We start from the raw sequence: 12845 nt of genomic DNA on the forward strand, positions 1-12845 counted from the left end.
CAGTGAGATGATTTGGTGTCATGGATCTCGCTCGGCTGTGCGAAGGAGGAAAAGCCGGGGGAGGGATTGTTTGACCGATCCTGCATAACTAATTATGTCCTTCCACAGAAAAGCAAAGCAGTTCACTTGCCTCCCCCTGCCTGCTAATCACCTCTACGGTTGAGAAAAGACACAGTAGTACATTACAACACTAAGCGCTACATCACTCTTTTTCTGATTAAGATTGTCTTCGAGAGACGCTAGCGTTTCGTGACGACTTCCATACACTCTGCACTTTTTCAACTTTCCCTCATTTTAAGAATCCCACGGCTGTATCTTAACATCTGCTCTGTATGGGTTCATACAGTTTTGAAGTGTCTCATGTGTTACTCTTTTTCAAACTCGCCACAGATGGAATCTCCTGTCTCCACGCCAGCCCCTCCCCCCCTCCACCTCCTGGCCACGGTAGGAAACAGTGAGATTTCCTCACCGTGTGAGCAGATAATGGTGCGCACACGCTCGGTGGCGGTGAACACATCCGATGTGGCCCTGGCTACCGAACCTGAGTGCTTGGGGCCCTGCGAGCCTGGTACCAGTGTTAATCTTGAAGGCATTGTGTGGCAGGAAACTGAAGATGGTAAGTGAAGTTTTTTTAACGTGCTGTTGACTAATGGTGGCAATTATCGGGAATCTCATGATCGTGTCACAGTTTGATTCAGATCCATTTTCGAAACCCATATGATTAATTGACTTGAAAACAGACTTGATTTTCTTGTTCTAACTCCTAATGTTTTTCTAATTTTGGCATATAACAAAAATAAGTTTCAAACATGTGGGATATTTGGTTTTGTGCTTTATTTACAAAGCCAGTGTGGTTGCATTACTGCATCAAAGAGGTATTGGTTTGTTAAGGCTTAATTGAAGCCTCTGTCGTATAATATGTGATTGTCTTGCTGTCATTGCCATACATATTTTGCCTGCTAAAATGTAATTGGATATGCCTCAGGAGCTGGTGGTGGTACTACCACGTGCTTTAACAGCACACATGCTGCATGATCTTGCCAACAAGAATAGTAGTTGGCAGGCAGTTCTTAGATGGCCTTGATTTGTGTTTTTGCCTTCGAGTATGCAGACGGGAGTTTGTTGCACAGAGATATATGCTCTCAACAATAACAACATGCCTCATAACAAAATGCTTATTTTTTTCAAGAGATTGCCAGTTGGGAATAGAGTTGGCTCCTTTTCTGTGGTGCCGTCTGTGTGAAATCCTAGACTAATTTTTCCTCCCTTTGATCGATACCACATTCAGCTTATTTAATTTTAAGATGTATCACTGGCACTATCAGGTTCTGCTGGGTCTAAAAAACTGCCCTCTTTTTCTGTCGTGCATGTGAAATAGTGCAAACACCTAATCTTCAAAGCAGCTCGTGCTCAGCTTGCTCTGCGGGCATGCTGAGTACAAATCGCCCACACATCCACAGTGCTGCTTGCTGCTTCACTTGGAGGGACAAAACAGAAACATTTCCCAGCCTCATCAACATTCCCAAAGCGCAGTCCCTGCTATTGAATGGCTTTTCGCCCCGTCTTTCCCTTTCTTTGATTTTTTCTCCAGCCCTGGGCTGTGTCTGATTCACCCCTGTGTTCCTCTCTATTGCAAGTCTTTTCTGTTACCAAGCATCCAACCACCCCCTTGACTCTGTTTCCAAGCAAACTGGGAGAGAGCGAGTGCAAGGCAGGGGGTTGGTGCAGGGGGGAGATAGACAATGCTACTTCTGTTAGTGACACAAACATGGCTTAGAGCCAACACCAGTACTATGTTTGTGCTCCCTCATTCTCTGCCTCCCACAGAGTGATTGACCCTCCCCCTCGCCATGCCCCCTTCCCTTTTCCCTCGTACAAATCTGTCTTTTGCCTGCACTCACTCTCTTAAAGCTGCTATTCTGGCTGAAAAGGTAGTAGTCGGACTGATGGAGCTCTGTATTCTTCCTATTGCTGGTCGGAGCTTTTGAGTGGTTTCAAAAGTGGTATGTGTTGAGGTGGAGGGGGGCACTCTGCAGGTGTAGCACACAGGTTGTTATGGCTATCAGAGCTGTAAGGGACTGTAGGGTTTCCAGGAACAAAACCACTTAGCTCTCTTTTAAAGCCTTTTTTCTTCTCTTGGTCAAAACCTCTATCAGGGCAGTCTAGAAAATTGTCTCATAAAACATGAAAACATATATTTGATAAAGTCAATTATGAAATGGCCTTCAGTTATTCTGCACCACAGCTTGTTTCTCACACCATATTAATGTTGAAAAACATGAAAAGGGTATTTGCATCATAGGTTAATAATAGGTTAGAAATCTGTTGTAGCTGAAATGTATGCCGTACCTGAATCCTGAAAAACAGATACGTAATTGTTAGTTTTAGCTTTCCTAAACAGCCGTCAGTGTAGTTGTTATAATTGAGATTGAATCGGTCCTGAGTTTCTAAGGAGTAAATTCTTAATATCTTCAATTGTTTTACATGTAGCTCACTCACTATAATAAACAACACAAATGTCTTTATTCCCTTTACATCATTTAAATGGTATAAGCCCACTGGCTAGTTTTAAAATGAAAGAGACCCAGATGCTGCTTACTTCAAACTGCACTGCCATTCTGCTGTTTTTACCCTACTATAAGGCCGACTTCTCTCATTGTGGGGCAACTGAACAAATGAGGACCAAATGATAAAATCAAGCAAATCCAGGCAGAGTACCAGGGAAGAGCAACAAACACAGGCCCCACAGACATTTATAAGGCATGCTGATTAGCAGAGAAGTTGAGCAGTCCCCCAGTTCTCTGCTTGACAAGTCTCATACAGGGCTGTTTAGGCACTGACTGTGTGTGTGTGCTCGTTTCATTTAGCCTGCCAACCAACAGCTGCTTCATCACCTCCGCCTTTCGGCCTTGTGGGAGTAAATTAACAACAGGCTCCCAGTAATTGTCTGTGCCTTACCCGACTCAGTGTCAGAGAAAGAACCAGATGAAGAGGAAGCCAGTAACACCTAACAAAATGCGATCACAGAAGCTGCACCTTTGGTCAAAGCTGACAGGAATTTAATCTTATGAGGCCCAACACATTTTTCGTCCTGGGTAATATCAGAGCAGTTGTAGCAGCCCAATCTAGCAGCCTTTTTTTAATAAGAATGTGATGCATTAAGTCATATCTAGGAAAAAGAAAAGAACATATGAGCTGAGAGAAAGTGAGTCTGTGTCATTCAGTCAGTCTAGCGGTGAGTGACGCGTAAACATGAGGAGGAGGGAGCCACGGTATTTTAAGGCCCCGCATTAACACAAATCCCCTCAGTGCAGATGAGGCAGTGGCAGCTCCCAGGGTCGTGTCGGCAGAACGCTTGGCCAACCGCTCCCAGGCTTAGCATGCTGATACCTCCAAATGTCATCTCTAAAATGCTGGAGAAGTTTATTGCTCTTGAAACGCAGCCCAGAACGCCTTGGCTCCTTCTCTAGCGTAGAGGGAACACAGAGGGGCCCCTTTGGACAAACACTGCAGCTACATGCCAGTGCCCCCCTCCATACCTACATCCCTCCCTCACACACACCGACCCTCTGGTACACAGCAGGCCTATTCCTCAAGCAGGTCCACAGCTTCTTAAGCTCCCTAATAGATAAATAATACAGGCTGTTTGTGATAAAGATGTTTGTCTCATGGATTATTTATGCAACACACATAACATCATTGTAGCCGTAGCAAGCATTGACTTAAGTACAGGAGTCAAAAGCTGTTTGGCATCTGAATGGGAGAGAGGTCAGTGTGAAACGGATATTCCTGTATAAACATTTTTTCTTTTTTTTCTTTCTGAATTTCTCCAACCCTGTCAGGGAGTTGGGAAGTAGAATATTGTATGAATGGTGCACTTGGCTCTGTAGCTCACTTGCCGGCTATGCTTCTTGCTCTTTTGAAGATCACCTGTCAGTGGCCTCATTGAAATGTTTTTACAAAACGAGCAGTGGCCGCTCTCTGTGAACCCGCTATAGAAACTGTTCTTGAAATAAGAGTGAGCATTGTCAGGAGGCCTGTAGCCCTCTGCCAGGTCAATGAGCAAGAAGATGATAGAGTGAGAATACAGTCATAGGAGACCAACTTCTGTTTTTAATGAAAAGAAAATAACAAAAATGCCCTTTTCTGTTTCCTTGCAGTTTTTCATTTGCTTGTTCTTAAGCCATGTTTACTTTCCAGCCTAAGCCAAGTTTTGCCCTCATCAGTGTTCACTAGAGTGGAAGTGGCCAATTTCCAGAGGGAATAACACCCCTGTGTAAAGATTTCACCAGATTTTCAAAATTTGTGGTTGAAGTACGCATTGCATGGAAATTAAGATATATAGATGGCTCGCCATTCTTAGAGGGAGGAGATTTATCTTGTTGCTCATAAATGCCAAGTCTCTGGGTGGTGTTACCAAGATGGCGCCTGTGTGAACCCAAATCTCTTTAAGAGATACTTGGTTCCCTTTCATATTGGCCAACAACTGCATTTTTTCAAGCACTTAAATGGTCTTAAAATGTAAATCATATGCCTGGAGGAATTGTAGGCTTTGCCAGTGGTTGTCATAAGATATCATCTTTGCTATATACACGTCAACGAGAGCTTGAGTAATGCGCCTTTGGCAGACCTGTCTTTTAATCTCAGCACCATCTCATTTAACGAAAAACACCACAGGGTTTGTTTTAACAGAGAGATTTTAGATTTACCCATATGGCATTTAAGGAAACTGCTCCTTGCCCCACTACAAATTATTTAAAGTTATAAATGCATGTAAAATTGGTTTTGAGATGTGGAATGTTTATTTTTTGGCTCTTATATTTGTTACATGTTTTTTGATATATGAGTACATACAGATTTCTTATTTTTTTGTGTTTCTGGAGGGAGAAACTGCTGCATGCGGCTGATAATGCTGCTACGATGTGGAAAGCATACTAATGCTCCCTTCCTTTGCCTCTCAGTGGTATGAGAGAATTGACCTTCTCACAGGCTGTTATTCTTGTCAGTGACTTTGCACTTCTCCCTCTTATGAACCGGAATACAGCTTGAACTTTTTAGAAAAGGCACATTTAAAGTTCTAAAATTCTAATTAAATCCTTAACTATGAGTGATAAACATTACTTTATTACAGAGTATTTGATTTTTTACTATATGTTCTTTACTGCAAGATATTGTGAAACTATAAAATCTAGAAATTCTAGAGATTTCGAGGCAGAAAAAGACGAGATACGATGAACAGATTGAAAGTATTTCAAAAATGAATCGGAAGTTCGGAACATTTAAGAAAAAGATTTACAAAAGTATTTAACCGTCAAATTAGTTACCCTACAGTATCAAAGGTAAAGATTAACAGTATAGCCGAAGTTACCAATAGGAGAACAACAGTTATTGATATAGTGAGTAGCCTACACCTAGATTCCACAGTAAGAGTAAAATATGCTACTGTTATCCAAACAGTAACAGTAACATAGAATGGTGAATTAGCAACATATTTGCCAAAGATAACTTGTGACATGCCTAGCTTGGTTAGCGGTTAACTAATCCTTGAAAAACTGAGCCAACAAGTAAATGAAGAACAACAAAACAACTAATCTTAATAGTACAAGTGTACACATGGAGTTTACTGGAACAGTAAAACACATCAGTAAGCCCTGCATCAACAACTGCGTTAAATATTGAATTAGCAACATATTAGCCACAAACAGCAAGTTAGTTTAAGGGCTAGCTTGGTTATCAGAAAACTAATACCCAGGGGGCAAAGTGATTTTATGGACATGGAGCGTTGTAAAAGGTTGTTCACCAAAAATGACATCTAGGACCTTCCACGATCACAACCTGGGTGGACAACCTTGTCAACAAGCTGCTGGAAAGCTACAGCGGGCCGACATAGCAAATCAGAACCACTGTTTAAGTCAGTGGTTCTCAACCGGTGGGGCGCGCACCCCCGGGGGGGCGCGGACACTCTACCGGGGGGGCGCGAGGGGGATGAAAAAAAAAAAAAATCTTAATTTTTTTTTTTTTTTTTTTTGTAATTTCAATTTTTTTCCTGATATGTAGCCTAGTTCAGAGATGATATGTATTTTTTTTCTTTCTTAACTTTTTTTGATAGGTATTTGCCAAGTTCATCACACAAACACTCCAATCCACTGATATGAGATCAGTTTGCAATTTTCAAGTACTGAATTAATGGTAGGACTGTGGCCACTAGAACTGGTCTCTGGTCAGCAAAGGTCTTGAAAACAGCATAAGTGTGCTTGTGACATGCGTGCCACCCATGCACGTGTATGGGCACGTGTCCCAGCAGATTTTTGAAATCTGAATAAAAAAATGTAAGTTTGTAGTTAGCAAGTGTAACATGTTCTTAGGGCAGAATTTCATAAATAAAGGTTTATTTTTTTAGCAAGATATTTTGTCAAAAGCTAGTTGTCGTCCGTCCCTCTGTCCAGTTGTTAGGCATCTGGCTGCTAGCAAGTTATGTTGTCTTGCTAATTTTACTATTCATCTGAACTGAAATAAATATTGACTTTTTCCTTTATTATCTTCGCCAGAATGCACCAGAATGCTTAGATTACATGTTAAAAACACAAAAAATCTTCTGGGGGGGATGCCCCCAGACCCCCCTTCAGGGGTTTAGTTTTCTGACAAACATTACAATGGATACTAACATGATTTGGGCATTTGGGATTATAAATCATCTTTGAATTGGTTGTACAGCATATCACATGCTATTCATTCAGGGGTGCGATGGCCACCCCACTCTAGCTCTGTGGCCCACCTTGGCCACCCCCAGTCAAAATTTCCTGGAATCGCCACTGAGACACACACAACTCCGCGTTCAGGCTGCACAGCACATTAATCGCAGGTAGCATTTTGAGCTAAATCTGGCCACTTTCCAAATCCAAGACTCAATAGTTGAAACATTCTCTGAACTGGGTTGTCAGACAGCAGTGTTTCCCATTGATCATAGACTTTGTTTTGTGAAGATTTTTCATAACAGGTATACCTATTGTAGAATTTATTCTGTGTATGTTCTATTTAGGCTACTATTTTCTTCTCTTCTAAGGAGATTAAAAAAAAAAAACATTGATACAATCTCATAATTAGCTTTTAAAGTGCACCAGAATTTAACGTTAAAATATAAGAAATTTCCGGACCCCAACCCTAAACCCAATGTTCAACTCAAAGGTGCGCCACTGGCCTAGCCCTTGTGATAATAACAATAATTGATAGATTATCTATCTATCTATCTATCTATCTATCTATCTATCTATCTATCTATCTATCTATCTATCTATCTATCTATCTATCTATCTATCTATCTATCTATCTATCTATCTATCTATCTGTGTAGGGTGGTGTGTGTGTGTGTGTGGGGGGGGGGTTGTCAGGGTCGCTGGGGGGGCCCAACTGCAATGACCCAGCTTTGGGGGGGCCCAGCTTGCAGAAGGTTGAGAACCCCTGGTTTAAGTGAATGGGGGTGAATGGGTATGGGCTAATGGGGAATTTTTTGAACTTATAGATATCATTATGAAACTTTGCCAGTTGATTACTGACATTAAAACAACAACTTTTTGTATTACAGTATTTTCCAAAATGTTTAACCCATTGATGACGGCTGCTGCACGATGCCACATTGGCTCTCCTGCCTGATGCTGCGTCGCGCAGCATTATTACTTTATCTAATTTTCATGGCATTCCCAGCATAGAATGCACTGTCATTGGTTCAATTACACATGAGGTGGGTTTTGTTGATTTTTTTAAGACCACGTAACCACCCAAAAGTTGTGTGGTTTGCCGAAAATCACGTCAATCAAAAAAATTAAAAAATTAAAAATTAAACAAAATAATAATAAAAAAAACGCCGGCTATGTCAGCGACAGAACAGTTAGTGGCGTTTGGTGCGCAGAATCAAGGTCTACTATAGACTACTGACGAAAATCACACAACACATTTTCTAATTCATCTAATTTTGACGATTTTTAGAAATATTCGTTGGTTTGTAAGCGCTAAGGGAGCATGTTTAAATAAAACCTGTGAACCTTAACTTTTAAATGTATTTTATTTCATGTTTCTATGTGCTACACAGGCTTAGATATTAAGGTTTTGGTAGACTTGACAATTCGTACTATTTTTTCAGAAAACCCTCAGGCATTAAGGACATGCATCCTAGATTGCCATAGTCATCAATGGGTTAAATGAATATGAAAAATCATCAATATCTTACTAATGATGCGTAAATGTGCATATCTGCAAAGCCCCAAAATCTAGATGTTGGGAGAAAACAAAGTCAATTTGTTTTTAAATTTTGAAAACAAAACAAGTGTCCAACTGCCTGAAGCCTTTCCTAATCACAGTTAAAATTTGATCAATAACCCATAGAAAATAAATTTTTTACACAGTTACATTTCATGTGCCATGGACCAAACGTGTCCTTTTGGAGTCTCCAGCTGGTATTTTAGGAAACGGCTAGACATTCCCTTGGAAAAAACAGTGTAAAAAATTCATTTTCTATGGGTTATTGATCAAATTTGAACCGTGATTAGGAAAAGCTTCAGGCAGTTGGACACTTGTTTTGTTTTCAAAATTTAAAAACAAATTGACTCTGCTTTTGTCCAACATCTAGATTTTGGGGCATTGCAGATATGCAAATGTACGCATCATTAGTAAGATATTGATGATTTTTCATATTTATTCAAACTTTTTTTTTTTTAAAGTAGGGGAGAACGGGGTAAGTAGGCACACTTTTTACTCTAGTGAGAATTGCTTATCACCTAAACATCTTTCAATAGTCATTCCTACATTAAATTGAAGCTTAAGGTGTTGGCTTGAAATATGTACCCCTCACTTTTTCTATCTTATTGTAATAAAGAAGAAATTAATCATCAAAGACACCCTTACACATTGTGACAACCAACCCCATCAAGGGGTCGGTTGTCAAACACTATGGGGTTGTTTGTCACACAATGTTATCTTAATGGGAATAATCTTAAAAAGAAGGCAAGAAAGTAGAACTAAATTTTAAAGTTTAATTGCATTGTCAAGTTGACAAATAGGCCTACATAACTTACTGTAGCCTTGGCAGCTGGTCTAGTTTGGGATGCACTGGGTTGTTTTGATTTTGTTGCCCTTTTTTCTTTTGCATGCTAGCTGCCTTTTCCTGCTCTATTCTTTCCTTCTCTGGGGTGTCAGTGAGGATACAGCTTGACAATTTATTTCGTTATTGGGTTCCTTTTCTGGCTGCAGCCTTGAGATAACATGTGACAACCAACCCCCCAAAAAATTTGACGACCAACCCCAACTTGAATTTCTTGCTAGCATCAAGGCCAACAACCATCTGACAACTAATTAGCTTGCTAACCACAATCTAAAATATAGTTTACCCTTCACACTTTGTATGGGTAACAAGTGTTTTGTTATAAACCCAGTGTGTAAAAGCCTAGAAGAAAAATACTGAGGAGCTAAATATTTTAAATTTGACATGAAAAACACAAACAGTCGTCTCACCTCAAATTCAGCAGTCTAACTCCAAGGAAGACTATGTAGGTGACCTCTGATCCTAATTCTGGATATTTACATACCAAAATTTTATAGACAGCGCCTTCTGGTTCCGAGATATAACGATTGTGACAACCAACCCATGTGACAAATTACCCCGTTCTCCCCTAGTTGTTTTAATGTCAGTAATCAACTGGCAAAGTTTCATAATGATATCTATAAGTTTAAAAAATTCCCCATTAGCCCATCCCCATTCACCCCCATTCGCTTAAACAGTGGTTCTGATTTGCTATGTCGGCCCCCTGTAGCTTTCCAGCAGCTTGTTGACCAGGTTGTCCACCCAGGTTGGGATCCTGGAAGGTCCTGGATATCATGTCTGGTGAACAACCTTTTACAACGCTCCATGTCTGTTTTTTTAAAAAAAAGGGTTTTGCCCCCTAGGTATAAGCTAAAAAATATGAATCTACAACAATAAAACAGTTAGTAATATTAGATTGCCATATATAATGCTATGACAAGGTTTTGTTTGGGGAGTAGATTAAGGAGTCCTGTTAGTATTTGCTTTCTCACAGATCACAGATAAAATGGTGGATACAACAATATCAGTTTAACTGCTATGGAACTGTGCCAGTGTGTCAACGGAATGTTCAACTGTAACTGTCACTGGTGTCAGAATACCAAGACCAAAGATATTCAGTTTACTTAAATTTTAGACTAAAGAGAAAATAGCCTTACTAATATTGTATAAGCCATTTTTACTTGAAAACTCAGACAAACAGATAGACATGCACGGACTGTATTCTTCCCCAAAGGGAAATTACTAGGGCTGGCCCGAATTATTCGAATATTCGAATATTCGTTCGGAAAATTAGTATTCGGAGCTTAAATTAGTATTCGGAGCTTCGTTTTTTTTTTTTTTTTTTTTTTTTTAATAATAATTTTTTTTTTTTTTTTAATATATATATTTTTTTTTTTTTTTAAATGTTTTGCAAGAAGCTAGTACTGCAATATAATGTCATCAAATAATTTTATATTTGGATATAAAAGTTAGTAATATTGTAGTTGTAGTAGTAGTATTGCTCATTTAGGAGGATATTACATCACTAAGTGTCATCATAGCGCATCCATTACTTCACCTCCGAGCGCGTAAATCTTCAACAAAATATGCAGATACTGTCAAAATCGGTTCCAGGGAGTAAATAGGGATAAAACGTAAAAAAAAAATATATATATATTTAAATTTTTTTTTTTTTTTTTTTTTTTTAATGTATTTTTTGATGGTGTGTTTTTCTGGAACGAATATTCGAATATTCGCTCGGAAAAACCAACGAATATTCGAAGCCTGAAAAATGGTATTCGGGCCAGCCCTAGAAATTACTCACGGTTATTGAATCAAAATAGTGGCCAATACAATTAATCTTATGTTGATCAACTGATGAGTTAATCAACCAATCCTTTGAGCACTACAATGTAACTTTCACTATTAGGCTACTTGCATTAACATACCACTTAAAAATACTACAAGTACTTAATCCCACTATATTGCCTAACCAGCATTTCTAGTGCTGTACGTGACAATTTGTCCTAAATTCCTGTCTTGCCAGGATTTAAGATAAGGTCGGTCTCAGGACTTTGTATTCTGACATCGACATTCCCGGACAAGCTCAGCTTTATTTTATGCACCACGAGTACAGAAACACTCTTAAAATGGACTGTTGAAAACATGCTCAGACACTTGAATGCTCAAACGGTTCATTTATCAATGTTACAGTTAGTGCTCATGGCAGCACCCGGCTATCTTTTATCTTCTCTCCGTAATGATAACTGACTCTGTTTTTCTCATTGTTCTCACTTCCTTGTCTATGTGCAACCTTGATGAGAGGTGCTTTTTGTGCAGAGAAAATTGGGATTAGAAAAGAGCTGTGCTCTCGCCAGATACAAAGACGATTGTAAAATCAGTCAATAATTACTTTAGTATCCGAATGTGTACAATTGCAGGTGCTGGTAATTGTTCATATAATTATTTTCTTTTAATCAAGACATGGTTATACAGAAACATAATTTAAAGAAAAATGGAAACCTTTCATTTGATATTTGTGAGAAGAGTTGTATGATTTCCTACCCAATCATTAGACAGAAGGGATCTCCAGTTTACAAAGATAACAAAAGGCGTTTTGACAAGGTCAGTGAGTGAAAATGCCATTAACCCCACTGAATTCCTGTTGAGTTGAAGCAGAGCAGAGGTCAGCCAGTTAATCCATGGCCCTCACCAGCAGCAGAGGACCTGATATATTTTGACCCCACCGCAACCTCATGAGTCATGAAATGTTTTAAGGGAGGACGGGAGTTTTAGAGCAGTCATCCATGCAGCAGACAACTAACTCCTGACTTAATTTGTCCCCTTACATTACCCTCTGGTTCAAGTAATCCTATACATGTACGTGGTGGATTTTGGTGCATAAGGAGGGCTGCCATTTGTTGTTTGACAGCATTGAAAGGAAATGAGAGGTAAAATTACAGGCCAATTCCTCTCAGTAATGTGGGCTTCGCTCAACTGTCATTAGTGACCCTAATAAGGCTGACACAAAGGAGGGGGGTGGATGGTAACTGGGGTTTGCTCCAAATCAGTCATATCAGTCTGTTTCTTCGCCCGAAACAAATCTTGAACAGGCTCACACAAAGCCTTACATTTAAGTTCCCCGTGTGTAACCAAATGATAATGCATAGAAAGTCCTCTCAGCTTCTTGTATAATTTGCGATCTGCCACAGGGAAATTTGCTGGGGTTGTTTTGTCAAGGGCTTTCCATGTTTAGACAGATTTGGTGTTGACATTTTTGTCCCAGCGGCTTGAAAGTTGTTCTAAGGACTAGGAATAGCACAGACACATTCAAATGGCTTTCGACTCTCAGCATTGAAACTTGATTGAATCTTTTTTGCAAATCCCTGAGCATATTTATGTGATATTGCCAATAATTATATTGTTGCCAATTCTGTGAATTCAGATGAACTATCGAAAAAACTTTATTAGTTGGTACAGTAAAAATAGTGTGTTGTAATTGATGTCACAAGTAGATACTGCTTAGAATAATTAAGGGATGTCCCCAACTTAGAATTGTATCATTTGAAACGGATCTGCCTGTTCAATACAGAGATTCTATTCGCGATACGATTTGGCAAACAGAAAAGTGCATTAGAGTTAGATATTTGGCCTACCATAACCATATACAACAAAACGGTTGAAAACAGAGATTAGAGATTATTTTTTAATAAAAGCCCTCCAGGGTGGATATCTTTAAGAACTCTGTTTTGACTTTATTCTTTCTTTATGGGTGAAATGCAGCTTTTCGATC

General features: G+C 39.4%; 1 protein-coding gene across 3 annotated transcripts in view; it reads left to right on the plus strand.

Annotated features, from left to right (window-relative positions):
* Nucleotides 1-12845, plus strand: part of znf609b (zinc finger protein 609b) — a 140791-nt gene that overhangs the window by 107927 nt on the left and 20019 nt on the right. For all 3 annotated transcript variants that reach the window (XM_080027310.1, XM_080027311.1, XM_080027312.1), the window contains exon 3: nt 391-616. In XM_080027310.1, coding sequence (XP_079883436.1) covers nt 391-616 — 226 coding nt within the window. The remainder of the gene's footprint in view (nt 1-390; nt 617-12845) is intronic.

Source organism: Ammodytes marinus (assembly GCF_949987685.1).
Source record: "Ammodytes marinus genome assembly, chromosome: 1".
In the NCBI taxonomy this organism is placed as follows: Eukaryota; Metazoa; Chordata; class Actinopteri; order Uranoscopiformes; family Ammodytidae; genus Ammodytes; species Ammodytes marinus.